This window comes from Notolabrus celidotus, chromosome 12 (genome assembly GCF_009762535.1).
Source record: "Notolabrus celidotus isolate fNotCel1 chromosome 12, fNotCel1.pri, whole genome shotgun sequence".
NCBI classification, from domain to species: domain Eukaryota; kingdom Metazoa; phylum Chordata; class Actinopteri; order Labriformes; family Labridae; genus Notolabrus; species Notolabrus celidotus.
Genome location: NC_048283.1, coordinates 3884941 through 3911054, shown reverse-complemented (window position 1 = coordinate 3911054; position 26114 = coordinate 3884941). Strand labels below are relative to the sequence as shown.

The 26114-nt window shown below is 40.1% G+C and overlaps 1 protein-coding gene across 1 annotated transcript in view; it reads right to left on the bottom strand.

Moving 5' to 3' along the window:
* Positions 1 to 26114, bottom strand: part of agmo (alkylglycerol monooxygenase) — a 76256-nt gene that overhangs the window by 23528 nt on the left and 26614 nt on the right. Inside the window, exons 4-12 of the mRNA XM_034697945.1 lie at positions 23448 to 23551; positions 20186 to 20281; positions 18036 to 18102; positions 17386 to 17451; positions 15327 to 15406; positions 14802 to 14936; positions 8017 to 8133; positions 3789 to 3871; positions 312 to 417 (exon numbers count right to left, since the gene is read on the bottom strand). Of these exons, the coding sequence (XP_034553836.1) occupies positions 312 to 417; positions 3789 to 3871; positions 8017 to 8133; positions 14802 to 14936; positions 15327 to 15406; positions 17386 to 17451; positions 18036 to 18102; positions 20186 to 20281; positions 23448 to 23551 (854 nt within the window). The remainder of the gene's footprint in view (positions 1 to 311; positions 418 to 3788; positions 3872 to 8016; positions 8134 to 14801; positions 14937 to 15326; positions 15407 to 17385; positions 17452 to 18035; positions 18103 to 20185; positions 20282 to 23447; positions 23552 to 26114) is intronic.

The following is a 26114-nucleotide window of genomic DNA, read 5'->3' as shown; positions in this document are numbered from 1 at the left end:
TATGTTGCCCTGTGCTAATCATACACAAAGCTGTGAATCAGGAGCTCCAGGATTTGGGTCTGTAAGCTTGCTTATCCTTCAATATGTGGAGTAAATGAACAGTGGCTAAAGTGTACAGTAGTTAAGGTTTACTTTAACCCACTGAAGTTTGTTTAGGATTTGAAAAGTGCAGGTGCATGTGTAGAACTGTTTTTTTGGCACTAAGCAAAAAAGTTAAGAAACACTGGATGTTGCTAATTTTTGCATATACTGGCTGCAGCTTTTCAGCCATCATGGCACGGCTTTAAGTCACACTCCTCAGGTGGTCTTACCTCAGTGGGGACAGCAAGTGAAGGCAGCAGGGGCGTCACGTAGCCGTAGCTCTGCATCGTCACCATGATGACACAACGCACCGTCTCCAGGGCAGCCGCTGAGGGGCTGAAAAACAAAGAAACAACCAACAACAGCTTTAAGTATGAGTGACATTTTACATTAATACCTTCACCTCTAAGATCTTGTAACCTTTACATCAGAAGATACACTTTTTAAGGGAGAAGGTTCAATTTACAGAGTTAAAATGTTGATGAAGAGCGTCAGGGTTTATTAGGAGGTCATCTACAGTGTTAAATGTCAATACAAGAGATCACTCAGCAACAAATGAGTCAATGTCAGTGATAAATACCATCAAAGAAGACTTTCCCTCTCAGATCAGTCTCATTTGACTTGATTTAAATATCCTGAATCAGATAAACTTTACTGTATTTAACCACAAAATGTGCTGTTAAGGTAAAAGCTGGAGTGAAAGTGTGTACTGAATGAGGCTGCAATTTTGTTCTTTTCATACTCTACCAGTTGTTAAAGAAATAAAATAAATGAAGAGAGTTCTTTTTGTTTCTCAATCCCTCTTTATCGTCGGGCCAACAGTTCAGTGTGCCAAAATAAAGTACAACTTAAAAAATCAGGTCTGAACTATTCTGAAGTAACATCCAGTTTATTTGACTGGATTCAAAGCTAACCCTCTCAGCCCGTCCAGAACACCCTGTGGCTGCCGTCACTTCACATTTTCTACCCTGCTCACTGCCATGAGGAGTGGAGCGAGACGTATTCGATGCTGCCAGAGTTCAGTCAGATGTAAATGTAACACAAACTCTCCAGTGTTCAGACCGTTTAGTTTTTAACTTGTGAGGTGTTGTTGTTGCTAGTTGAAGCTAACCTCACAGCAAACATGTCTAAGAGTTTTCCTTCTCTTTCAGCTCAGCATGGTGGTAAAATCTGACCTGAGTTCAACTTTTTTTTTTCTGAGTGCCTCATGCTAGTATCAAGCTAATGTTTCAAGGATAATGCATTTTACAAAGTCAGCAAACAGGCCGTCCATGCAGGTCAGGATCAGTCTGCTCTGGCTGCACACATTGAATCTATAATCTGATCTGATGAATATGGATCAAATTCTGATTTTACTTCCTGTTTTACTTATTATTTGATAAAAGTTGTCCAGTCTTGTTTTTATCAGCTCAGAAATATATCAAAAGTCAAGTCCTTAATGTCAGCAAAAGATCTTTAGAAACTCATCCACGCTTTTATATCCTGCCATCTTGATTATTGTAATTCCCTGTACACATGTCTCAGTCAGAAATCAATCCACCGTCTTCAAATAGTTCCAAACGCAGCAGCTCGTTTTTTAACAGGAACTAAAACATGTGCCCACATCATCTACACTGGCTGCCTGTTGATTTTAGGATTGATTTTAAGATTATTTTATTGACTTTAAAACACAACACGGATTTGCCCCGCTCTGTATCTCTGAGCTTTTATCAGTTATCAGGCCCCTCTCCTTTGGAATCATCTACCAGTCAGGGTCCGGGAGGCAGACACCCTCTCCACTTTTAAGAGTAGGCTTAAAACTTTCCTTTTTGACAAACCTTATAGTTAAGCTGGATCAGGCTTGGACCAGCTTTTGTCATGCTGCTATAGGCCTAGACTGCCGGGGGAACTGGCACACTGACACACTGGGATCCTAGCTCACCCCCTTCCCCCCAACCCCCTCATCACTTACTTTAACTCTGCCTGTCCCATTAAAGTTACTAACCATAGACCTTTCTGGAGTCCCTGAGCTCCATTGTCTCGTAGATTCCTCTGAGCTGCCGTAGACGTCCTCCTGCTGCGGACGATCTGGACTCCAGCTGATCCAGACATGCTGGACTCCAGCGGCAACAGCTTCAACAGTCTCATCACTATCACCTCTCTCTCTTACTCCCCTCTATCTGTCTTTCCAGACCCAACTCGGTCGAGGCATGATGGCTGTCTAACATGAGTCTGGTTCTGCCTGAGGTTTGTGCCTGTTAAAGGAAGTTTTTCCTCACCACTGTAACTTGCTAAATACTGCGATGTGCAATGCTCATGATGGATTAAGGTGGGGTCAGACTGAGTCTTACCCTGTCTTGGTGTTGGGTCTCTGTTCATAATTTGACATAGAGTGGTCTAGACCTCCTATGTTTGTAAAAGCATCTTGAGATAACGTTTGTTGTGATTTGGCGCTATACAAATAAAGATTGATTGATTGATTGATTGATTATCCCCCTACAAACCTGGACGCAGTCTGAGATCCTCTGGCAGTGCTCTGTTAGCTGTCCCAAGGACCCGACTGAGAACTAAAGTGGACAGGCCTTTTTCAGTCAGATCAGCCTGCCAGAGGAGATCAGACATGTCACTTTATACTGGACAATGACCACCACTGTGCCTTCTGTGTATCAATAGTTATTTATTATTGACTATTTATCTTAATTCAATATTTTAGCTGTAATATTTATTCAATATATTTATATTGCAACATTTGCACCCTGTGCTACCTCACTTACTGTTTTATTTATTTATCTATTCAGTCTATTATCCATATTTAATTTAGTTTAGTTTAACTCACAGTCAGCTGTTTTCTAGTCTGTCCTCATGTTGTTGTTGTTGTTTCGTCTTGTTTTAATATTTTGTTCTTGTTGTCAGTGTATTGTTTGTCTGTTGTTTTATTTGCATTTGCACTGCTTTGCACCAAACGCAATTTTGTTCAGCTGTATACAAGCTATCCAGATGAATGACAACAAGTGTGACTTGACTTGACTAGAGTCAGTTCCTTGTTTTACGTCATTACTCAGACACATTGTTACAGGAAAGCTTTTATTGTGTGATTTTATTTAATTTTAGCTCTGATTTTAAGGGTCTGTTTTATAAGTTTGAATGTTTTTAAGTTTTTCTTTTTTTGCTTCATTTTGCTTTTATTGCCCACTGTGAAGCAGTTTGTTACTTGTATTGAAAAGTGCTATATAAATAAAGTGTTATTATTTTGATCAAACTCTTTTGTAAGAGATTGCAACAGTGCATAAAACAAACACTTTTGCTTATTGAAGCTCCTGTGAGGAACTTTCAGTTTGTGTGAGTTTTGGCACCCCCTGTGGACAAATTGGTACAATCTATGTCTTGGCTGATCTCTCCTGTACGAGTGTAAGTAGTGTTTTGTGATGAAAAAAACCTCTTCCTGCTTCCTTTCAACATTTATAGAAACACTCACTGTGAATGTATGCTGTGAAAAAATCAAACAGTGTCTGTTTCTGCAGCGTCCTGTAACTCATGACGTCTGTGAATATACTGTTTGCTATCTTGGAGAGGTTTCATAGCCTAACATAAGAACCACTGACATATACAGTAGAACCAATGCTTTTTTTATTTTGCATATTCCCTTTAACCTCTGAATTCTTTTTTAAATGTGCAAATGAGTCGATCAATCAGTCAATGGCTGAACGTCTGTCAGTGCTGTGTTGTACCTCTGATCGACGATGTAGCCCATGGAGGTGAGAGTGAGCAGGATGTAGAGAACCATTCCCAGGATGGTTAACTGGGACAGCACCTAGGATTCAGAAGAAACATTTGCATGGCATGAGAAATGCGGTCGGGAAAAAATACATTAGAACCTAAACCTTAAATTAATCTCATGGCTGGTTGAGTTACGATCACAGGAGAGCTTACTGGGAGAGCAGACAGAAACCGCACGGCTGTTGGGCTGTTGACTCGGCAGTGCCAACCAAAACATGTCTGACCTTCGGAATAAGTGTACTGGCACATGCGGCATCCTGCAGAATTTAGTGCAATCGGCCTCTTACTTTGCACTGACATGCCTGGTTTACACCGATGCTCTAATCAGCCCAGATGGGTCTTGACGGGGGACTCAACCACACGAGAAGAGACTGCAGTTTGAAGCCCCATGCACGGAGCCAAAACAATCATAGTCCCTGCAGAAGTTCCATGCAGATTCGAGCTGACCTTTTCTGAGCTTTTTTGGACGCACACACTAAACTGACAGAAGAACAGGACGTGATGTACTGCCTAATTTTCGTTCTCTAACCTACGGCCTTGGCTGAGGGCAGCAGCTGGAAGCACGGTGTCTCCTGAGGATGCCGCAGGCTGTCAGCTTAGGTTTGGATTTCTCCGACACTCAATACAGAGCCCGACAGCCAGATTTCACTGACTGCTCCCATACTGTGCAGCCATATATAGTAAACATAAAAATCAAGCCATCAACAGGATGCAATAAAACACCACGTCTTTATGTTTATCCAAGAGTCGTAATCCATAAACCCCCAGTATTATCCAACGCTCATATGGGATCTGATATAATCATGTTTTCCGTGAATCAAACGTGGGATTTTCTGGCTTCAATCCATCTATCAGAGTGAGTCAGACGAAACTGTCAAAGCATATTAAAGCTGAATGATTATTGTGTTAAAGGTCAAAGGCTACAGGTACAGTTATTTTTAGAAAGAAGTGTTATTAGAGGAGAATTATTTTGGTATCAGAGGTTATGTGAATGTATCTGTGTGTTTAACCCAGGGGGCTCAAACACCAGACGAGCTTTCAGTCACATGATCTTCCTTTTTGTTTGGCTATCTATCACCCCGGGGCGTTACACATTCAAGAGAAAATCCCCCACAAATCCCCAGGCTTTCGCTCGTCAGGTGGAGTCAAATTTACACACGTGTTCTTCTATACGGTGAACTGTGTTTCTTTCATCAGGCTTATTTTTAATATGACCCAACATCAGACTGCAGCAATAACAGCTGAGGACAGAAATGAAAGTTAACATCTGGCGGCAGCAGACTGATGGTGTTATGCTGTTGTCCCCTGAGATGGAGCAGATTAACTCATTATTCAGGACGTTACTGTGGCGGTTTTTATGATGAAGTTCATGATGGCTTGTTGGACAGAGTTACCACTGAGTAAATAAAGCTGTATTAAAGTTATATAATGTTAACACACTTATGCCTACCATACAGATATGTCAAAAATACTTCATTATGGGACCTACATATTTTGTCAGTCTAAAAGATTTTGCAAAGACTGGTCTGGTCACACATCCTCTCTTTGGTAAAACTGGTTGCATTAAGCGGGTGCACACGACTAAATACTCAGGCTGATATCGGACCAGATTCCCCCCTTAATCCAAAGTCAGCAAAGACACCATTTGTTGATGGTTCTTAAGATTATCTGCCAGATTTTCTTGTGGCCAGAAGGATGTCTAGAGTGATTTTACTTCCTCCAGTCTGCTCAGGACAGGAGTCGATCAGGGCTGCACCAATATGAGATCATAATTAAACATATTCAGTATAATCTGATATCTTGTTGTTTTGGGGGAACCTAGAGGACAGCTGAGCATGCATCAGGAAGCAAGCTGTCTGAAGAAGGAAGCATGACAGACACAGCCATGAAGCATAAAGTTAGAGAGACTTTAGAAGTGGAGGACCAAACTTGCTGATTTGTAGGAACACAACGTGTCCTATAAAACTCACTACAACCCATCTGGCGAAGAGATGAGTTGAATAGACATGAATACCACAGTGGATGTACCAGATCACTAAGTAGCAATATTTAGCTTACAGTCTGCCATGTTTGTTTACTCCACACTGTATATAATCTATTAGTATTGTAAAAACAGCACTGTTAAATCTACTTTCATATTTTGCACATCTTGTAATATTTCAAATATCTTAAAGGGTGGTTCAGGCTCGATCTGCAGGTGGTGCAACTTCTGTTATTGTGAATGCTCACATCATTCAACTTTACCTGCTTTGCATGCAATAGGATAACAACCTACAGATAGTATGAATGTTTTTTTTTTACAAGCCTTCACCAAATAATGAAGATGATATGAACACCAACGCCAGCAAAACTCTCATTTTATTCTGACATCAGGAAATGGTCTTCTAAGGAACACCATCTAATGTGAAGCTAACTTCTATTTATGGATTCTGAGATTCTGCATTAAAAAAGAATAAGTGGGGGTGCTGGTGGGCTAGCAGTCTAAGCACCCCACGTATAGAGGCTACAGTCCTCATCGCAGAGGTCACCCGTTCGACTCCCAACCGGTTGACCATTTGCTGCATGTCTTGGTATCAGAAGTATTCAGGTTTCTGTCTGAATTGTGAGTCGTATCGTGATCTAGCATTTGGCATCTATAGGGAAACAGTGTGGAGGAAAATAGACCCTGTGGAGCGCAAAAAATGTGGCCGCACAATCTGCCACAGTGCCACATCTTTAATCAGCTATCTCTATACAAGTGCAGATTATGATCTTTTTTTAGATGTTGTTTCTAAACTCTACATCCAGTCCTTTTGAGTCACTTGCTGGACTGTAAACGGCTTCCTGCTAGCTGCGCTTGAAGCCCTGGACAATTCGCCGTCGTCACCTGAGGCTTTAATCAGTCAGACAGTAGTCGATTGGTTTCCAAGATTAGTGAAGGACTGACATAAATCGAAGAGTAACACACGTCCTGTACTGTCGAATGTAAATCTGAGTTAAAACTTGCAGAAAAAGAAACGTGCAAAATTCAAAATGACTTTATGGCCCAGCCCTCAAACTGTAACTTGTGCCGCAGCAGGTATTTAAAGTTTGAATGTTGCACTTATGAAAACACTACTTGTCAAGTTGAGTTGTCTTGAGATGAGAAATTATGACGTGGTCACTTCCCCTCTCTGCCTCTAATAGTAACACATCATCAGCCCTGTAATAAAACGCACACGTTGGCCTGCTGATGATGTAATTGAAGAGTAGCTTGACTCGTTAGAAATAACCTTGTTTTCATGGCTTTGAATTAACGTTGGACCCATAAATTGTCCGGCAGTGTATCATCAATTGTCAAGCTAAATAAGCAGCTAGCGAACATGTGTGTATAAATACATAAGAGTGACATGATTTATCGCCGGGCCGGAGAGCTCACTTTGTTATTTTCCCTCCAAGTCCTGATTGCTGCATCCTGAAGGCTGTTTGGGTTGGGAAATGGTTGACTTGACAATTAAGGCGTTTGTGTTCACTGCTGGACCACCAGCTGGTGTTTCATTCGCAGGAGAGGAGAGGAAACCTCGACCCTGGATGGGAGGTGTGTGAGTGTGTGTGTGTGTGTGTGTGTTTAAAAGAGGGGTGGGGGACCACAACTGAAGCAGCACCATGGAGGTAGCCGTCACAAGAAGACGGGACGTTTTATTTGGGAGTTTGAAGGGGCCTGGGCGTGACAGAGCTTTCTGGCTAACCAAAACTATGTCTGGGGAAAAGAGGCTTCCAAAGATAACTGCTGAGGAGACCTGTTTCTCTTTTTTTTCTGAGGGAGGAGGAGGAAGGGGTTCTCTTGGCTCGTGGAGTGGAAAATAATAGACAAAGGTTGTTCTAAAGGGGAATGTCCATCAGTCATTCTGTCACGATGTGAGACAGAGCTGCTCCTTTGCTGCAGGATAAGTAGAGGACTCCTCTCAAGCATGGAGCACCCACAACAAACAAACTGCATAATTGGGTAAAATAATGTCTCAGTCTCAAATTAAGAACCCAGGACCACCTTGGCATACTTTATACGAGGGATTACAAGGACATAAACATCGCAGGAGCTGAATGAAACCAGGCTGTCTCCATCTTTAAGATCTTTCTATCTGAGCGCAACTCTTTTTGTTCTTTAGAGCACTAAACAAACCTTTTCTGTTTCTGTCTCTGCAGTCTTTATTAAATACGTACCGCCTTGTTTTCAAACATGTCATGGTAAGCCCGTAACACCAGCAGGAAATGGATGACCACATAAACTGTTTGAGGAAGAGACCAGCCGGTAGGATGAGGGGTTTCCTTTCCAGTCACCTGAACAGAGAGAGCATCACAAGTTTATTTCCCAGACCGCAAAAGCTTCATTCATGATATCTTAATTGATTTCTAAACATAGAACATTTAACATCAAACAAACAAGCAAAACAAATACACAAAGAAAACAGAGAATATGATCAGATATGTTACGATGTGATGTGATCTGACACACTTAAAGCTGCTGTGAGGAACTTTTAGCTTGTATCGATTCTGGCGCCCCCTTGTGGACAAAGTGATACCTCTTATCTCTTGTCCTGTACATGCAAAATGAGTGTCTTCAGACAATAACCTCATCCTGTTGTCTTTGAACATTTAGACTCATCTTACAATGTGATTATTTTGCAATGAAAACAGCCAAAAAAGGGTGTTTCTAAAGCGAGATGTCCATCATCTGTTCTGACACCTACCCCCTCAGAGCAGTTTTGGACATTAAAATGACAACAGAGAAGGTATCAGTGTTGTTGTAGATGGTCTTGTTTGCTTTTGAGGGTCATAAAGAGGCATCAGTATCAGTTTCAGTCTGTTTCTCAGCCAGTTAAAAACTCCTCATAGTGCCTTTAAGTGTCTTTTTGAGAAATTGCAAAATATGACTACCATCACTGACTCAATTGCCTCCCTATTAATAGATTGAAACATTAAAAGCAAACATCAGTCCATAAGTAAGGAAAAAAATACATCATCTGCCTCAAGCAAAACTAAGAAAATACAAAATAAGGAGTTCCTCCAGCCTGTGTTTAAAGCTAGGGTTGGTAGACACAGAAAACTAGCATGAATTTGAATGTAGCATTTTCTCAAGACTCCGTCTAACCCCTCCCCCCTTCCCCTCGGAGCTCACATACACGAGCGCCACTGATTCGGGACCATATGATGGTGACTGATTCCAAACCGGTCCTCAGCACATCGTTTGTGTTTTGCACTACGTCAACTCATGTCTCACTCAGCGGTAAGAAAACACCAAAACATTCTCATGGTGAAAGTTAAAAACACAAACAAACAGGAAATGTACGCTTTGCAGGAGGCGGGCAGAACGGCAGGACGGGATTTGATTGGTTTCATGATTTGGCTCCTGATGGCAGGGATTGGTTGGTGTTTTCCCAGGTTGACTCCGGCTGTAGATAGCACCTTTTTTTTCCCTCTCTTTTTTAAAGGTGACATATCATGCAAAATCGACTTTTTAATGGTTCTCTACCTGAAATATGTGTCCCTCTCTACAAACCCCCCGAGAATGAAAAGAATCCATTCTGCCCCTGTTCTGATTTCTCCACCTTTCTGTAAATGTGTGCTGAAACGAGCCGTTTCAGTTTTCAGTGTTTTTCATACGTCACAACAACATCCGGTCTGTAACAGGAAGTCAGAGCTCGGAGCTTGTTCAGCCCATAGACTGTATAAAATACAACTCAACCCCTCCTCCGTTTTTCATTCCCTGCACACATGTGTGCTAACAAGGAGCTTAGGAGGGAGGCATGCTAGTTGTAGGCTGTCTTAATAAACACAAAGGTCGGTTTTACTCCCCACGTCTGCAGATTTGAAGATCTAGTGGATGATTTTTATTTATCATGGAAAGTGCTAGCGCTAGTTAGCATAGCCACATAGCTACATGTTCGTAGCTGTGTACCAAGACACACGTCGACATACTGATGAATAGCGCCTCCCTGTCAGGATCAGATTCTGGATCAGATTCAGAGGGTTGAAGGTACGCGGGTCTGTGAGCAGCCGTGCATATTCAGCCAACATGTAAACATTAGATCAACGTGCTGGAGAGCCGAGGCCACACCCACTTCCTGAGGGGGCGTGGTCAGAGAGAAAACAGAGTGTTCTGAGGAGGGCTGAAGAAGAGGGGTTTTCAGGCTTGCCAAAATCTGATTTCAAAGTGTTTTTTTGAGCATAAACTTTAAAGACATGTTTTGGGGACCTCTTAGACCAATATATGTTGATGAAAAAGAGCATAATATGTCACCTTTAAGAACACATTATGTATTTATTACCATCGGGACATAAAGATAATTTTAACCAGTATTAAAAAAAAGTGTATCTAAATCTGATTACCAACCCCAGCTTTAATAAATTAAAACATAAAAAACAAACATCAGTCCACATGTAAGGAAGAAAATACATCAACTGCCTCAAAAACTAAGAAAATCCAAATAAGGAGTTCATACAGCCTGTGTTTAATCTGCATATGGACAAACAGAGCTGTCTTAAAGAGACAGTAGCTGAATTTAAGTGTTTCAGACAGGTTGATGATTTCCCTGAGATAAGTAAAGATGTGTTGAGCTTTAAATAATGTAAAGTTGTAACAAAGAGGGATGATATGAAGCCTGACAATGAGCACAACACTCTCCCCCTCTTTAAATAATCAAACCTTAATTTGTTCCAAAAGTGCTCACATGAATTATTTTTTACAAGTTGTTTGTTTTTTAACAAAAAGTGGAGATTGTTGTAATTTTCTATCTCACAAATATAGTTATTTTGTCACTTAGTTTGTTGTGTTTTAGCTAAAAGTCCTCCAGTGTTTAATAGATGAGGCGGTTTCCCCATAACACAGAGGAACATATGAGTCCTTGTGCAAGAATTCCCTGAGTCACTTGACCTGTTTTTGTGCTTCTTATTAATAAGTAATCAGGCCGCAGGGCTTTTTGTTGAAACTGCATCCTTTTTGGGAACGAAGCACAAAAAAATTTGGCCAATCACGGATGCCTGCCTCTCATTCAGGGGGTTTCCCAGGATCCTGAGGAACTGAATCACCACATGTGGGTTCCCCCAAAATCCCATCCACCCACCAACCCTGAAGGTATTTCATCAGGCTGCTCTGTGTTCTCTCATTTTGAGTCCTGCCTTCCTTTTTCCCTCCCTCACTACAAATATCAATAAGCTGCCGTCTCCTCCGTTCACGTTCAAGATACTTCTGTTAAACTCAAGCTGTGAGCATGTTTAGAAGCCCCCCTGCTGGTTTTAGGAGCCAATTTAACTGTGAAGTCAAAGTGGAGTTTTTTTTTCTTCTTCTTTATTTTAAGTGTGAAATACAAAGAAACTAAAAATGTGACACCATCAGCGTTATTTCAAAGCTAACCAACTGGAGCCTGGGTTTCTCTCTCTACACACACACACACACACACAGACACACACACACACACACACACACACACACACACACACACACACACACACACACACATTTACACTTTAAATGCATGTGGTTTTAATCCCGCAGACTGCTTTTAAAGACGGTGAAAATGAACTTATTGTGTTCCCTCTACAAAGCTTTTATTTGATGTGGCAGTTTCTTGTAAAACTTGCAGAAAATGTGAATCCTTCAATGAGGAATGCTCTGAGTCATTTGGGTTTGTGTTTCGCGTGTCAAAATGACGGATAATGAAGGTTGAGGGCTTTACTGTGAGAATATGTCACTCCTTGTCATCTTGTGCATTTTTATTTCATTTCTTTGATATGTCTATTTCACTTGTATTGGATTTTCTTTCTCTGTGTGTGTGTGCGTGTGTGTGTTACCTATATTCTGCATCATTTTGTTGCAGTCTAGCACAAAAAATTCCTTCATGATGAATAAAGTTAAATCTAATCCAATTATGAAACTTCAATTGAAAGCCCAGGCTTTTATTTACAACAGTTTATGAACTCTCCCTGGCTTTAATTGAGACAGACGTTTATTTGTTTATTTGATGTTACAGCCAAAGCCCCGCCCCTCTCCTGTGGGGTGGATTTATATAATTTGCAGATTTCTGGGGCCCAATATTAATGTCCTCCCTAAACCCTGAGCCTTGAGCCCTTCTTGACTTAATTGCATGATAGCCTGCATGACATCACCAGCTCACCTTAGCGATATTAGGAATTTTTATTGCACAATTTTCACTTTCCTCAAATTCAAGGCACTTAAGGGACTGACATGTGATCCAGGCTCTTACCGTACAGACTGCTTAACCACACACTTTAAATATATAAGTTATACTGTATACACATATGTGTGAAGATAAATAGATTTAGGCTGTTTTCTATATTTATACTTACAGGCAAACCTTTTTTTGCCTTTAAATTTCATTGCAATCTTCTTTACTATTGCACTGTTTTAAATTTCATGTTACAGCGCTCATCTATACCCTTCCAAGCTCGCAGGCTTCCCCTGGGAATCCTGTGTTTCACGTCACAATGCTATGAACTCTGGGTAATTCCCTTACGCTAAGTCTGCAAAAATGCCCACTTATGGAAAGGGGGTATAAAGGGCTCAAAAAATCTGTGAGAGATCCCTCAAACACTGGGACAGTGGGACAGCTCTAAGCCCTCATAGGCTTAGCAGGAACGCACCTCAAAGTCATTGAGTGTGTGAGGATGGACATTGAGATTGGGCCTTGGAGTTTGCGTGCGTCCTCCAGGCTTCATACCTTCCACCTGTGTTGCCAGTTTGAGAAGTCTGATTGGTGCACAGTTGCTATGAAACAATCAACCAATCAGAGACCACCTGACAACTCAGCTTGAGCCTGCCCAAAGCCGCCACTCAGCGCACAGCTTCTTGGAGATCAGCTTGCTTTTGTGCCTCTGGATGAAATAGCCGTTGCTTTGTGAGAGTTCATTAAACAGAGCTCATATCGTTCCCTTAGATCCTGCTTCAGGCAAGTAATAATGCAGTTTCAGGATCACACACACACATTCATGAGGAGAACTCTTCTGTTGGACACACTAAATTTAGAGTTTGCTTTTTGTTATGTTCCTACATTGGATGTGATCAGCACCCACAGGCTCTTTTTAGTTGCCTTTCTTTGTTTTGTTGCACAATTTACTTCTCTTTGTAATAAATTACTTTACCATCACCATCTGGTTTTATGTTGTTTTCTTTCCCCCTATGAGCTTGGTCATAACAGAAGAAAATGAATGCACTGCAAAGACTGGAAAGAATAAAAGTTGTTGAATTGAACCATAAAAATGTTTTGCTGCGGCTCGCTGGTTTTAATCCTGCAAACCTGACCGCTTTCAAGTCCTAATGCTTTCTCCAAACCGCCACAGAGATCCATCTGTGTGATGTGTGGCGTTACAGTGAAGATGATAAAACAGGTGGTCCAAGGAGGTAGCCAATTACCATACTGGCCCTACTATAGGAGGACCCTGATTATAAGATGAGAGACTTTTTGAGGACCAAATACTTTTTTTTTTAATTCAGAACATTTTTAAAAATGGCAATAATGATAAAACAAACACTTTGAATGTCTTCTAAAATTCATCCATTATCCATCCATCCATACATTATCTAGACCGCTTATAGGGGTCACGGGGGGCTTGAGCCTATCCCAGCTGACTTCGGGCGGAAGGCAGGGTACCATTCACACACACACACACACACACACACACACACACACACACACACACACACACACACACATACACACACACACACACACGCACACACACACACACTCACACCTACGGGCAATTTGGTGTAACCAATTAACCTGGAGAGCATGTTTTTGGAGTCTTCTACAATAAAATGTCAAATTTAAATGGAAGAAAGTGCCATCAGGTGTGTAAATGAAGCTCTTATGCTATCACTATGTTGACACTGAACAAATCAAAATGCAGTCTGTTGTAGGTATGTCAATTTAAAGTATTCACCATGATCGATCTTTGGAAATATTAGCAATCAATTATTGATTAATCATGCATTTTTTCCCCTTACTCCAATTTTCCTTAATGACACAATGTATATAATTGAAGGTATTAAATAGCTACAGATCATATAGAGGCATAGAAAAATAGTAAGCAGGGCCACTGGTGGCCTAGCGGTCTAAGCACCCCACATACAGAAGCTACAGTCCTTGTTGCAGGGGTCGCCGGTTCGATTCCCGGCCAGTCGACCATTTCCTGCATGTCTTCCCCCGCTCTCTACTCCCCACATTTCCTGTCTCTCTTCAGCTGTCCTATCAAATAAAGGCAAAATGCCAAAAATATGACTTAAAAATAAACAAATAAATAAATAAATAATAATAATAAGCATGTGAACGTGGTCAGGTGTCAGCTGGGAGCGCAACCGGGTCATAATCAGACCGGCGGCTGAGAAAAAAAGCGCTCATGGAGACCTGTCACTCAGCTGTATCCTCCAGGTTAGCAACTCTGCTGTGCGCAACACCTTCAGTCAGCTGATTCATATCCAAACATGCTTTAAACATAAAACACCTCCCTGATAGCTGAACCAAATATGAGACCACATGATGTTTGTTCCAAATTAACATCCCTCATCTGTTGGAAGAATGACAAATAGGCAAACCTTTTATCTGTTTATAAGTTACATACTCACACGTGCATTTTAACATGATCCATATCCATCTCCCCATCTTATTTCATTATGCTCTGTGACACCATATTTCTTGGTTGACTGTTGTTTAACATCTCTGCTTCATTGATAACTGTTGTCTTTAAAAAAAAACATCATAGCCCTGCCTCAGTTTCTTGATAACTTGTCCTACTTTTGAGCGACTTTGTCTGCCGTGTCGCTCCATCTTTCATCCCCCTGGTATCGTATACACGAGGGGCATACTTGTCTTTTGTAACCAATACTGTTAATCAATTACCAAACCCTGAATATAATACGTTTCCATTTTTCCAGCTGTATTTTGAGAGTCTTTCAGAGTCTTATCTTTTCTTGATGTTTATTCTACACTCACCACAGGATTGTCGACGTGATCTCCAAGCCGACCTTTTCCAGGTGACCAACTTGGACCGTTGAGGAAAGTTGACACTTTGTCGGCGATGGTCTTGTAAGTTTGGGACCTTTCCCACAAACCAAAGTAGTAGTGCAACTGAAAGAGAGTAAACAAATATAATGAAACATCAATATGGAATCAAAGGCACGTTTCCCTGATCAAAGTTAACTGAGCTGTAGCTGCGTTAATTACTCCTGAGTGGAAATGTTTCTGCATTCAACATCGCTCAGGCTCCGTGCTGCCAACAGTGAAGGCAGCTAAAGTAATCACAACATCCCCCTCCTGGTGTTTCACTTTATTGGCCTCCTTCACCTCAGTCAGGCAGTTTGTTTGGAGTAAAGTAATAATGTTTTGGTTACAAAATGGCCGCTCAGCCAGCGAGGGAAACATGAGCTCAGGCTTCATCTGCTGGAGGTGTTTAGACTTTAACAGATGGTGGTGAGCTGCTGGATGGTAGACGCACCATGGATGGGAGATAAGGCTCACCTGGACGTAGAGGATGTCGAAGGTGTTGATGGGGTACACCAGGCCGAAGATGACTTTTTCCTTCTCCTCAGCGAAGGTACCTGAGGACGACACGGACTCTTGACTCACTTTTATTAACACAGGGATGAAATGATTCATCGTCCAGCATCGTTCTTTCCTTCCTGATACTTGAACGTGAAATTACAGAGCGATCAAAAAGCAGATACATCTTGTTATGATTTTAAACAGCTGTGTGCTCCTAACCCTGTATGGATGTGATACAATAGCTGACATTGTGGTTGGGTGAACCCCTTGTGAAACATAAACACATACATAATATAAATGCCAAATGTTCTCCGTAGCTATTTTGTGTGACTGTCAGTAATAACTGGAAGAGAAGATAAATAAATACACGTCTTTATGAAGAAGATTTGTTTGACACTCCTTCTCTCTGTTTTCAGCCTGCAGACGCTCTGTGTAATAACTGCCACTGAAACTTTGCATACCATACACATCAGTGTTTTACTGGGGAGATGTTTTCCAGCCGTTCAGACGAACTTCTTCTTCTAACAATCATTTATAACCACCTTACTTTCCTCTGTTGTTGCCTGCTTGTGTCACGCAATAAACAACCTGACATCATTTAACCTTTGCTGCTTTTAAACAGTCACTACCAGAGACTTGGCATTGTTGAGGATACACAATCTTGCATTTAAGACAAGACTGATATCTTCTATGTAGTTATTTTTGATGTCTAAAGCCGCTGGTAGAAGGTAGGCAGAGATTTCTGATGAGTGAAATTTCATCTGTCAGAAAACCTCACCTACACATGAACACAGGGCAAGATATGTAAAGAGATAGGATGCAGCTTTGTCCACAGGGTGCACCAAAATCAACACAACCTCCAAGTTCCCTTATTGAATGCATTTGCAAACACATTCACACATCGAGCATTCAGGCAGACACTTCAACATACACTACCAGTCAAAAGTTTGGAAACACCTTCTCATTCAAGGGTTTGTATTTATTTTAATTAATTGAAACACTGTAGATTAATACCAAAGACATCAAAACTATGAAAGAACATATATGGAATTATTTGATTTTTAAAAAAGTGTTAAACAAAGCAGAATATGTTTTATATTTTAGATTCTGTAAAGTAGCCCCCTTTTCCCTTCATGACAGCTTTGCACACTCTTGGTCTTCTCTCAGTCTGCTTCATGAAGTGGTCTCCTGGAATGGTTTCTAATTAACATGAGCCTTGTCAAGAGTTCATTTGTAGAATGACTTGCCTTCTTAATGTGTTTGAGACCATCAGTTGTGTTGTTCAGAGGTAGGGTTAGTACAGAATCGTCACATCGTCTTCAATTAGTCCAGAACGCTGCTGCAAGGCTGTTGACCAAGTCCAGCCGGACAACCCACATCACTCCGATTCTATCTTCCCTACATTGGCTTCCAGTTAAATTTAGGATTCATTTTAAAGTTCTCATTTTCGTGTATAGAGCTCTGCATGGTCAGGCTCCTGAAAACATCGCTGACCTGCTCCACCCCTACCTTACCAGTAGGCCACTCAGTTCTTCTGACCAGGGCTTGCTGGTTGTCCCCCGAGCGCGCTTAAGAACAAAAGGTGACCGTGCTTTTGAAGTTGTGGCACCGACATTGTGGAACGCTCTTCCTGTAAATGTCCGTTCTGCTATATCTGTTGTCGCCTTTAAAAAACTTGTGAAGACACATTTATTTAAACAGGCCTTCGGCTCACTGTGTTCACACTAATGTTCTATTTATGCTATTGTCTGTTTCTTTTAATGTGTTGGATATTTTCCTGTGAAGCACTTTGTGATTTTATTCTGTGAAAGGTGCTATACTAAATAAAATTGACTTACTTACTTACTTACAATGGATAGTCTTATTTGACTACTGTTGTAATCCAGATTATGGCAAAACCAGATTATTTCATAGTTTTGATGTCTTCAGTATTAATCCACAATGTTGAAAATAATTAGAATAAATAAAAACCATTGACTGAGAAGGTGTGTCCAAACTTTTGACTGGTAGTGTATTTAAAATGACTTTTTCTTACCGAACAACCGGTCCCATATGATCAGTATCCCTCCATAGTTCTTGTCGATGCAGTAAAGGTTCCTCCCTGTTGAAATAAAAAAAGTGTCATCTAACAAGATACCATGTTATTTTGTGTATCAGCCTGCACAAGATTAATCTGATCCTATAAACAAACAAAAAAACATAAAAATGACAGTCCAGAAAATAATCAATTTATCCTACAAGTTAATTTCTGGGCTTTAATGCCTTTAATGAGAGGATGGGACCGTGGATCGAGCTTGAAACTGGGATAGAAAGGGAGTGACATGCAGTGAAGGGACGCAGGTTGGAATCTAACCCACCAGCTACAAGGGCTACAGCCTCTTTCCACAAGGCCTGTGGTTTAACCACTACGTCAAACTGGCACCTCATAACCAATTATTTCTAAAGTTATTTTTTCTGGGGATCTTTTTTTTTTCCTTATTTAGGACAGGGCAGCTGAAGAGAGACAAGAAATATGGGTGTTGAACCAGGGACTTTTGTGAAGAGGACTATAGCCTCTGTAAATGGGGCACACACTTCAACTGCTCACTAAAACCAGTGCCCCAGTTATCATGAATGAACCCCATCTGGACAAATGAGACTTTTGAGAAAATACAGACTAGACTGTTTCACTCGATGGTTTCTCACCGTGATGAACTCTGTGATGTTTTGGGGTGTTGAAGATCCACTCCAGAGGTCCAAGATCTTTGATCAGCTGAAAGAACATTAAAAGAGGTTGAATACGCCAGAAGAGACCATAACTGAAATATACACATTGTTCCATAGTGAGTGACAGACACAACCTGTCAATCACAGAAAGCTGCCTTAGTTCAAAATGGCATAATGAAGATTTAACACTTTCAATTTGAGATGATAAATAATGTGGAAAATATGCATCAAGAGGAAATAAATCAAAGCGAAGTAGGGTCTTTTTTTTGTAGACTTCTATTGAATCAGCCCTATTTTAGTGATCTACAGTCTCCACCTGCTAGCTAGAAAAAATGCAGGTTAAGTGATGACTGCTACGCCCACTTTGTTTATATATAATATATATTCCAGATTATGTTTAATGCATTTTTTCCTGACCAGTTTCATCATCTGTTGATGGTTTTTATTTTTTAATACTTTATTGTGTCAATGTTATATATACATGATATACATTTCTTACAGGTTCGAACATTTTTGACACAACACTTTTTTTTTGACATTGTGACCCTCCACCCATACAAAATTGGAAAGTAAATCATATAGAAATGAAAAATAAATAGAAAGGGTTATCTAAAGATAATCAAAACACAAAAATTGAAAATACATAAATTCATATATAAATAACCCAGTAGAATAAAATAAATATACATATCTATATACATATACACACATACATACATAGACATACACATACACATACATATGCATATATATACATATATGTACATACACATACACACGCACATGCATACATACAAACATATAAGGGGCATAAGCTTCAACATTTTCTTTTTTACAGGCACATAACTTTATATTCATTGATATCCTGTCCTTGCTTTGAAAGGTAGCCATCTTTTTTCAAGTAACTTTTCATTTTCATTTATTCTATAGGTTACTTTTTCCATTGAGTAAAAGTTCTCTACTGTTCCTAACCACTTGAATGCACTTGGAGATTCCTTTTTTTTCCAGTTTCTTGTGATTTGCTTGAGCGCAGTTATTCTCAATACACAGAAGAGGTATAACTCGTTTTTTAAGCCCTTTAGGTCGTGTTCCCAGGAGTATATTTTGTTTTCCAACGCTGCTCTTTTTGCCTAGTATCTGTTCAATTTCGCTAATTACTTCTGACCAATAACTTTGAATTTTTCTGCATGTCAAAAATATATGTGTGTGGTCTGCATTATTTTCTCCAGCAACTGCCACTGTTTTGTGCATATTTTGATATAATGGATGGTGTTGTAAAATACCTTACATGTTGATGGTTTTTAAAGAGAATAAAGGACAAAAGTTCACCAGTGAGAACGTGAGAGTGTTAATGCTGATATCTGAACCCATTACCTCACATTCATAAAGAGTTTTTACACATTTCATCCATAAAGTAATCAAATATGAAGCATTTACTGTTCTTACACATCAATCAGATCTCTCAGAGCATCATTAAAGATACAGATTATATTCCCCACAGTTCAGGTTTCTCTTCTGACTGTGATGCTCTGATATTTTTGATGTTTTGCGTTAACACCACAGACCTCTCCGTCTGCAGAAATGTGCACCGCTGGTCCGAATCTCTGAGTGATTCATTATTTCCATGTAATGGCTGCGTCTGGCAGCCGAGCGTGAGAGTTTCATCGTGAATGAAAAGGGTCTCCACCACTTCACTCCGAGGCTCTGCTGCAGCCAACAGAGTGCCAATAAATTACGTGACATCAAAAAAAAAAGGCCATAAAGGAGGCATAAATTACATCCCCTCAGAAAATTGTGACTATTACGACTGTTTTCACTAATAGTGCACTTAAAGATGGAAGGCGTCTCAAATCCATTCATTCCCTCTGAAGACTGTAAAAGTGATACTCCCAGTTGCTTTAAAGGCAGAGTGGTCATGCTTCTGTTTGGAATATTTCATAAAATCTCATTATTTTTTATTGAACACAGGTTCCACTGCAGCGCTGCGTCTACAAAGGCTGGGCTCAGCAGACAGATTGTTTCTGGCACAGGGAGTATGATAACTTTACAGGCTTTTTATTCAGTCTGGGTATTTTTTGTTAAGAGTGCACAGAAACTACAGAGTCTTTAACCTGGGTGTAAGTGTTTACCTCCGTGTGGATCCAGAACTGGTACAGAAGGTTTAACTGGATGTGAACAGCGAAGATGGAAGGGGGAGCAACCAGAGCCAGCGGCACGTAAAAGATCTGAGGAGGAGAGAAAAGAAAACATCTTGTGAGATAACCACATTTACCTCTCGGGGGCATCAGACCTCGGTTGTGTATCTGTTAGTTTTCAAAGCAAGTCCCTTGATGGGAAAAACTTCTCCTACCAATAAAATATGGATCAAACTTTACCTTAGAGATGTACAGCAGCTAAAAAACTAATATAATCCATAACAACACAGATTGTTTCCTGGGCAGATTTTGATCTTCATCATCTTCTAGATTTTCCATGATTGGAAAAGTAATCTCTCGATGTACACATGTTGACAAGACTTTCATGCAGATGTTTTATTCCTGTTTGCTGGTATGGGTCGACAAGTTTGAAAAATAAAAAGAGACTTTAAGTTATTGTAAAGATATGCAGCAGGGTCGCGGGCACATCCCTGGCTGACATGTCAGGCCTTTATCGAGCCAGGACCCTCAATAAAGCCTGGTCCATCATGGCTGACCTGTGCCATCCTCTCTTTAGTGAGTTTCAGCGGCTTCCCTCAGGCCGCAGATACACACTGCCAAATAGCAGGACGAATAGAAAGAGAAACTCTTTTGTCCCAGTAGCAACTGGCCTGTTTAATGATGCCACATAACACTATAGTTTTATGTTGCTACTGTTTTAAATGTTTTAATGTCGAATATTGGACGATTCGTTCTAACGAGTCTTAGTCGACTGCCAATCTTATAGTTGAATATTTGCATATGAAACGTGGATCATTCCATTCAAACCATGGGGGTGCTCAATGTCTAATTTTACATTATTTTCCTGTTTCCCGTAAAAATAGTGTCTCATTTAGCCTATTTTTATACAATTCTGAGAACAGCTCTTGAAGTGTTAAATCTCCTTAAAGTGGTAATTAAATCTCCCCTGGTAATTAAAGGTGGACTCTCCCATTTAGCGGGGACCTGTGGAGCAGACGTACCTCAGCTGGCCTTTAAATCTTTCTACGTTCATAGCAGCTCAAAATGTCAGGAAATAAAACTTCAGTTGATCCTAAAAACTAGTGATGAAGATGAGGAGCAGCTTCATGAAGAGGGCTGTGAGATCAAGGATTACCGGACCACACAAAAACTGTAAGGGGCCAAAAGAACCAGGAGGGATACCCAAAGCTGTCCGAAGCCTCAAAAACAATCCACAGCATCCCATCCACCTCCACACCATCAGAGAGGATATTCTCAAAGACAGGATTTACAGTCAACAAAGACAGGAGCACACTTCTGCCCGTACACACGATGGTTTTCCTCACGTACAATTTGAAAAGACTCAAGCGGACAAAGACACGATGAAAGACTGTTTTAAAAGGTTCTGTTCAGAGATTTAAAAACCCTTTAGCTGGTTCAGGTTTGATTTTGAACATTATACAAATGTTTAGCCTTAAGTTGGACAAACTACCCTCTGCAGTGCTGCTCTCTGCTGTGTGAACACTGTTTAAATATCTCCTGATTCCTTACTCTATAGTGGAGCGTTGTTCCATGTTTAACGGATGGTGGCCTTATTATTACCCAGCTCTGTTAAATACTTCATTCTGATTGGTTTAAATCTGACAACAACAATGATGATTAATTATCAATCAATGTGCAGAAAGGAATCCAGCACATTTGCCCTCTGCCTGTTGACACTGGTAAAAACGTTAGTGTGGTCTTATACTGGTCTTGAGAGTGGGAAAATAATGACAATCAGTGGGCACAGGTGTCAGAGCAACCTGAGGAGCTACTGGACCCCAAACATATCTGATAGGGAGAAGTGGAGCAACATCCTGTCCTGCTATCCAGAGCTGGTGAGAGCATCTCTAAGCTGCTGATCTCTACAAAGTCACTTAAACCATCACTGGTAGAGATGAAAGCAACAATGTTCAAAGTTGAGACATTTTCCACATTTATGTGTAAAGATGAGTGAAATAAGAAAGCATCAACATCTGATGCAAACAACATCAGGACTTTCACATCAAACATCATGACAAAAGCTCCACAGAAGTGATGGAAGTTTAGTTGAGTTAATTATTTAATTTGTAAGGCGCTAGGGAAACATTGACAGGTGTAGGAGCAGTGTCTAATATGGTGTTCATGTTTGAATAGCCAAAGCTAGTTTCCAGCACGGGGTCCATGATAGGCGGTGATCGTCCAGGAAATCATTCAGATAAAATGCCACCCCGGTTTACTTAGGCAGTCTATTTCTAGATTATTTGGTCGTGTCACGCATTTCAGTGTTTTTCTTTCCATGACTGTAAAAGATATCTTTCCATTTCCAGGATTTTCGGGGCACGGCTTGGCAACGCAGCTTTTGAACAAACATTAACCAAGAAAGAGTAAATAGGTGTGTTTGTTCTGGACTTGATTTGCTGCTGATTTGGCAAAATATTTCTGGCCACAGGTTTGTAAACATTGGATTGGCTCAAAATAAACTGAATTACTTCTGGATATTGAGAATAACAGCACTCAAGCAAATCACAAGAAAATGGGGACATAAAAAAGAATCCCCAAATATATATTCTATACTATACAAGTGGTTAGGGACAGTAGAGAACTTTTACTTGATGGAAAAAGTAACTTATAGAAAAAATAAAAATGCAAAGGAATTTGAAAAAAGATGGCTGTCTTTCAAAGCAAGGAGAGGAGATGAATAAATGTAAAGTTATGTGCCTGTATAAGTGTATGAAAATATAGAAGCCTATGCCCCTTACATATATATATATTTTGTTTATTAATACATTTATTTATATATTTTTAAATCCTAGTTTTGATTATTTTTATACACCCTACTTTTTTATTATTTTTAAATGTTTAAATTTTTATTTTGTTATTTTCCTTTATTTTTTTTAAACATAATTTACTTTCTGATTTTGTATGGATGGAGGATCACAATTATTATTTTTTTTAAATGTTGTGTTAAAAGATTTGAACCTGTAAGAAATGTTTCTCATGTTTGCATAATATTGACACGATAAAGTAAAAAAATAAAACAAAATAAACTCTATTAAAATTAAGAAAAATGTTGAATTGTAGGCTCAGTAGTTTTTGGGACAACACTGGACCTTTAAGGCAATAAGGACGAAGATAGGAAGGACAGTTAATTAATAAATTCTGCCATTAAAACATGGGATATGTTGAGGATGAAGAAATTGGGCATCTTATTTTGTATTCCAAAATGATATCTTACCCATGAAGTGAACTGCTGCGTGAGGGACTGTCTGAGGGCGGTGGTGAGGTTGTAGTACTCTGAACTGTGGTGAACCTGGTGAGCAGCCCAGATGAAGGACACCTCTGCAGAGAAAAACACACACACACACAGATCCAACTTACTCTGACGCCAAAGAGTCCAAATCTCATATGAGGTTATCAGTTTCTCCACCTGCTCATTAATGTGTTACAGAGCTAACGGCAGCGATGTCATTTTCATGAGATTCACACTCAGGCCTTGAACCCTCACACACATTCAGCTGTCTTTACGAGTGATTTATCTGAAAAATCAACCCGAGTGCTTCCCAAGATAAGAAACGAGATACTTCCATCCCCTGAAGGAGTCGTTTCGGCCCCACTTCTGGCCGGCCGCGATGAAAAGCTGAGCCTTGAGTTTAGCCGGCCGTTCAGTTTGAAGTGGGGGGGCTCAGGTTATTATGGCTGTGGGGGTATTGGGCCGCAGCTGGTTAGCGTCCAGCCTGATGTCCCAGTGCTCCAGTTTACATTCCTCTGCTGTGTTGTGATACTTGCTACATTAATATCTGTGTTACACTTCGTTTTTACATACAAGGGAACATGCTTGTTAAGTTTCACTGGATCTCCGGGCCGCTTTCCGGACCACCCCGTCTGGTCTGTGCTTTTTGGCACCTCCAGTCCACTTTGGCTTCTGCAGCCGTACAACAGAGAACAGTAACCTTCAATATTGCCCGACCACAAACCCCATACAGACTATGTATAGTGAAATACATTATTTATAATGAAAAGGAGCTGAAGTTATTGAAAGAGGTTCGAGTTTTATGATGCAGCCTTTATGTGTGAGGGGACGTGTGATTGAGGGGTCGATTATCAAACAATTAAAGTTGAGTAAAAACAATAAAATGGATGAAGGAATGTGGTTTAAGAAGTTATAATCTCAGGACTCAAATATGACAGGAACTGAAGTTTGTTCCCTGCGCATACACAAATCCTTATTTTAGGCTTGATGACGGTGCACTTCTTGGTTTATCCAAAGACTTTCAAGGATCTCATCAGTCCACATGCCTTTCCTTAAAGGGAGCAGTTACACATATTTGGAAATAAGCTTGTTTGCCCTCTGGCAAGGAATTAAGTTTGGACCATCCATATTAGGGCCGGTAAATATTAGAAAAAAGAAGCTGACACTCCACCATGTCATCTTTTAAAAATCAATGCTGAGATATGAAAAAATATAGAATTATACCAGATTAATGCATTGTGTTTTTAAATGTATTTATTAGGCATATAACTTTTTAATCCTGGGCTTTTCATGTCCCTTTCAGTGTACCATGGTTTAGCCACCTCTCCTGCTGCAACAGGAAGGAGAATAACAACAACACTGCCCTTTTAAATGTAACATTTCACTTTAAAGACTCCTAGACGGCTCAGTTGTGAAGTTTAAATCAGGGACAATAGTTTCAGTATACAGGAACTGTCTGAAACAGAGAAAGCAACCAGAGTGAAACTCCTGAAAAGTGCAAATGCCGTTGCATTAACGAGGAATCCCTGGATGTCAGTAATCAAAATGACTGCTCTGCTAATCAGGAGTCGTATTTATCATCAGAGAAAATGTTAGGAACAAATAACTAATTAATAGCTAACTTTTCACTAAAAGCAAATTAATATTTGGACATAAATCTGCAGGATAAGCACCAAGGAAAACAACAGGAACCATGTTTGACATTGATTTTGATTTTACAGTTTGGCCTATATCCAATCTCGTAAGATGGAGGAAGCAGACTTTGTGACCTTTAGTGCAGCCAGTCAGTGAGGGGAGTTATAAATATAATAATAATAATAATAATAATAATAATAATAATAATAATAATAATAATAATAATAATAATAATAATAATAATAATAATAATAATTCATTTTATTTATAGGCACCTTTCTGGACATCCAAGGTCACCTTACAACATAGCAATAATAAAAGCAACACTCAACAGTAAATAAATACATACATTAGAATAAAGAGTACAATACTAGAACAATGAAAGGGGGAGGGGAAGTCATTCCAGTCCCAAAGACACGGATTAGAGTGAGTGAGCTTGGCGGAAAAGGTGAGTTTTCAGGCGGGATTTGAAGGTGGTGGGAGAGGAATATATTGGCTTCAGTTTTGAGGGGCTGTCATTTCATCCATCTTTTTTAAACTCCGTGGTCTGACTGAAACAATGACTAGAGAAAGTCTTGGTCCCAGATCAGTAACCTGGAGTTCTGGTGGTTTTAGGCACTGGTTTTGTGAAAATTTGAAACACAAGATGGCAACGTTTAGAAGGACTGATGGGCTGTTTTATCTTTGGATGAAGCCTATCTTGCTCTGTCTGTTTCAGGCTAAGCTTACCATTTGGGTTCTGGCTTAATATTGAAAGAGAAACAAGAGTGATGAAATGTTTTTATCCACCATCTGCCACATAATATGTGTGCATGTTTTTCAAACTGTTGAGCTTGATTACCTACTTGGAGTTTTCAAGCTCATGTATTTAAAGTTCTGCCCAGTATCTTTGGATTCCTGGTTTCTCCAAAAAATCTAATAAAACACACACTTTAAACTCCTCCTCACCTGCTGTTTGAAGTTGCAAAACCAAATTGAGGGGATGATGGATTGGTTGCATCTGAGAACACGCATAGC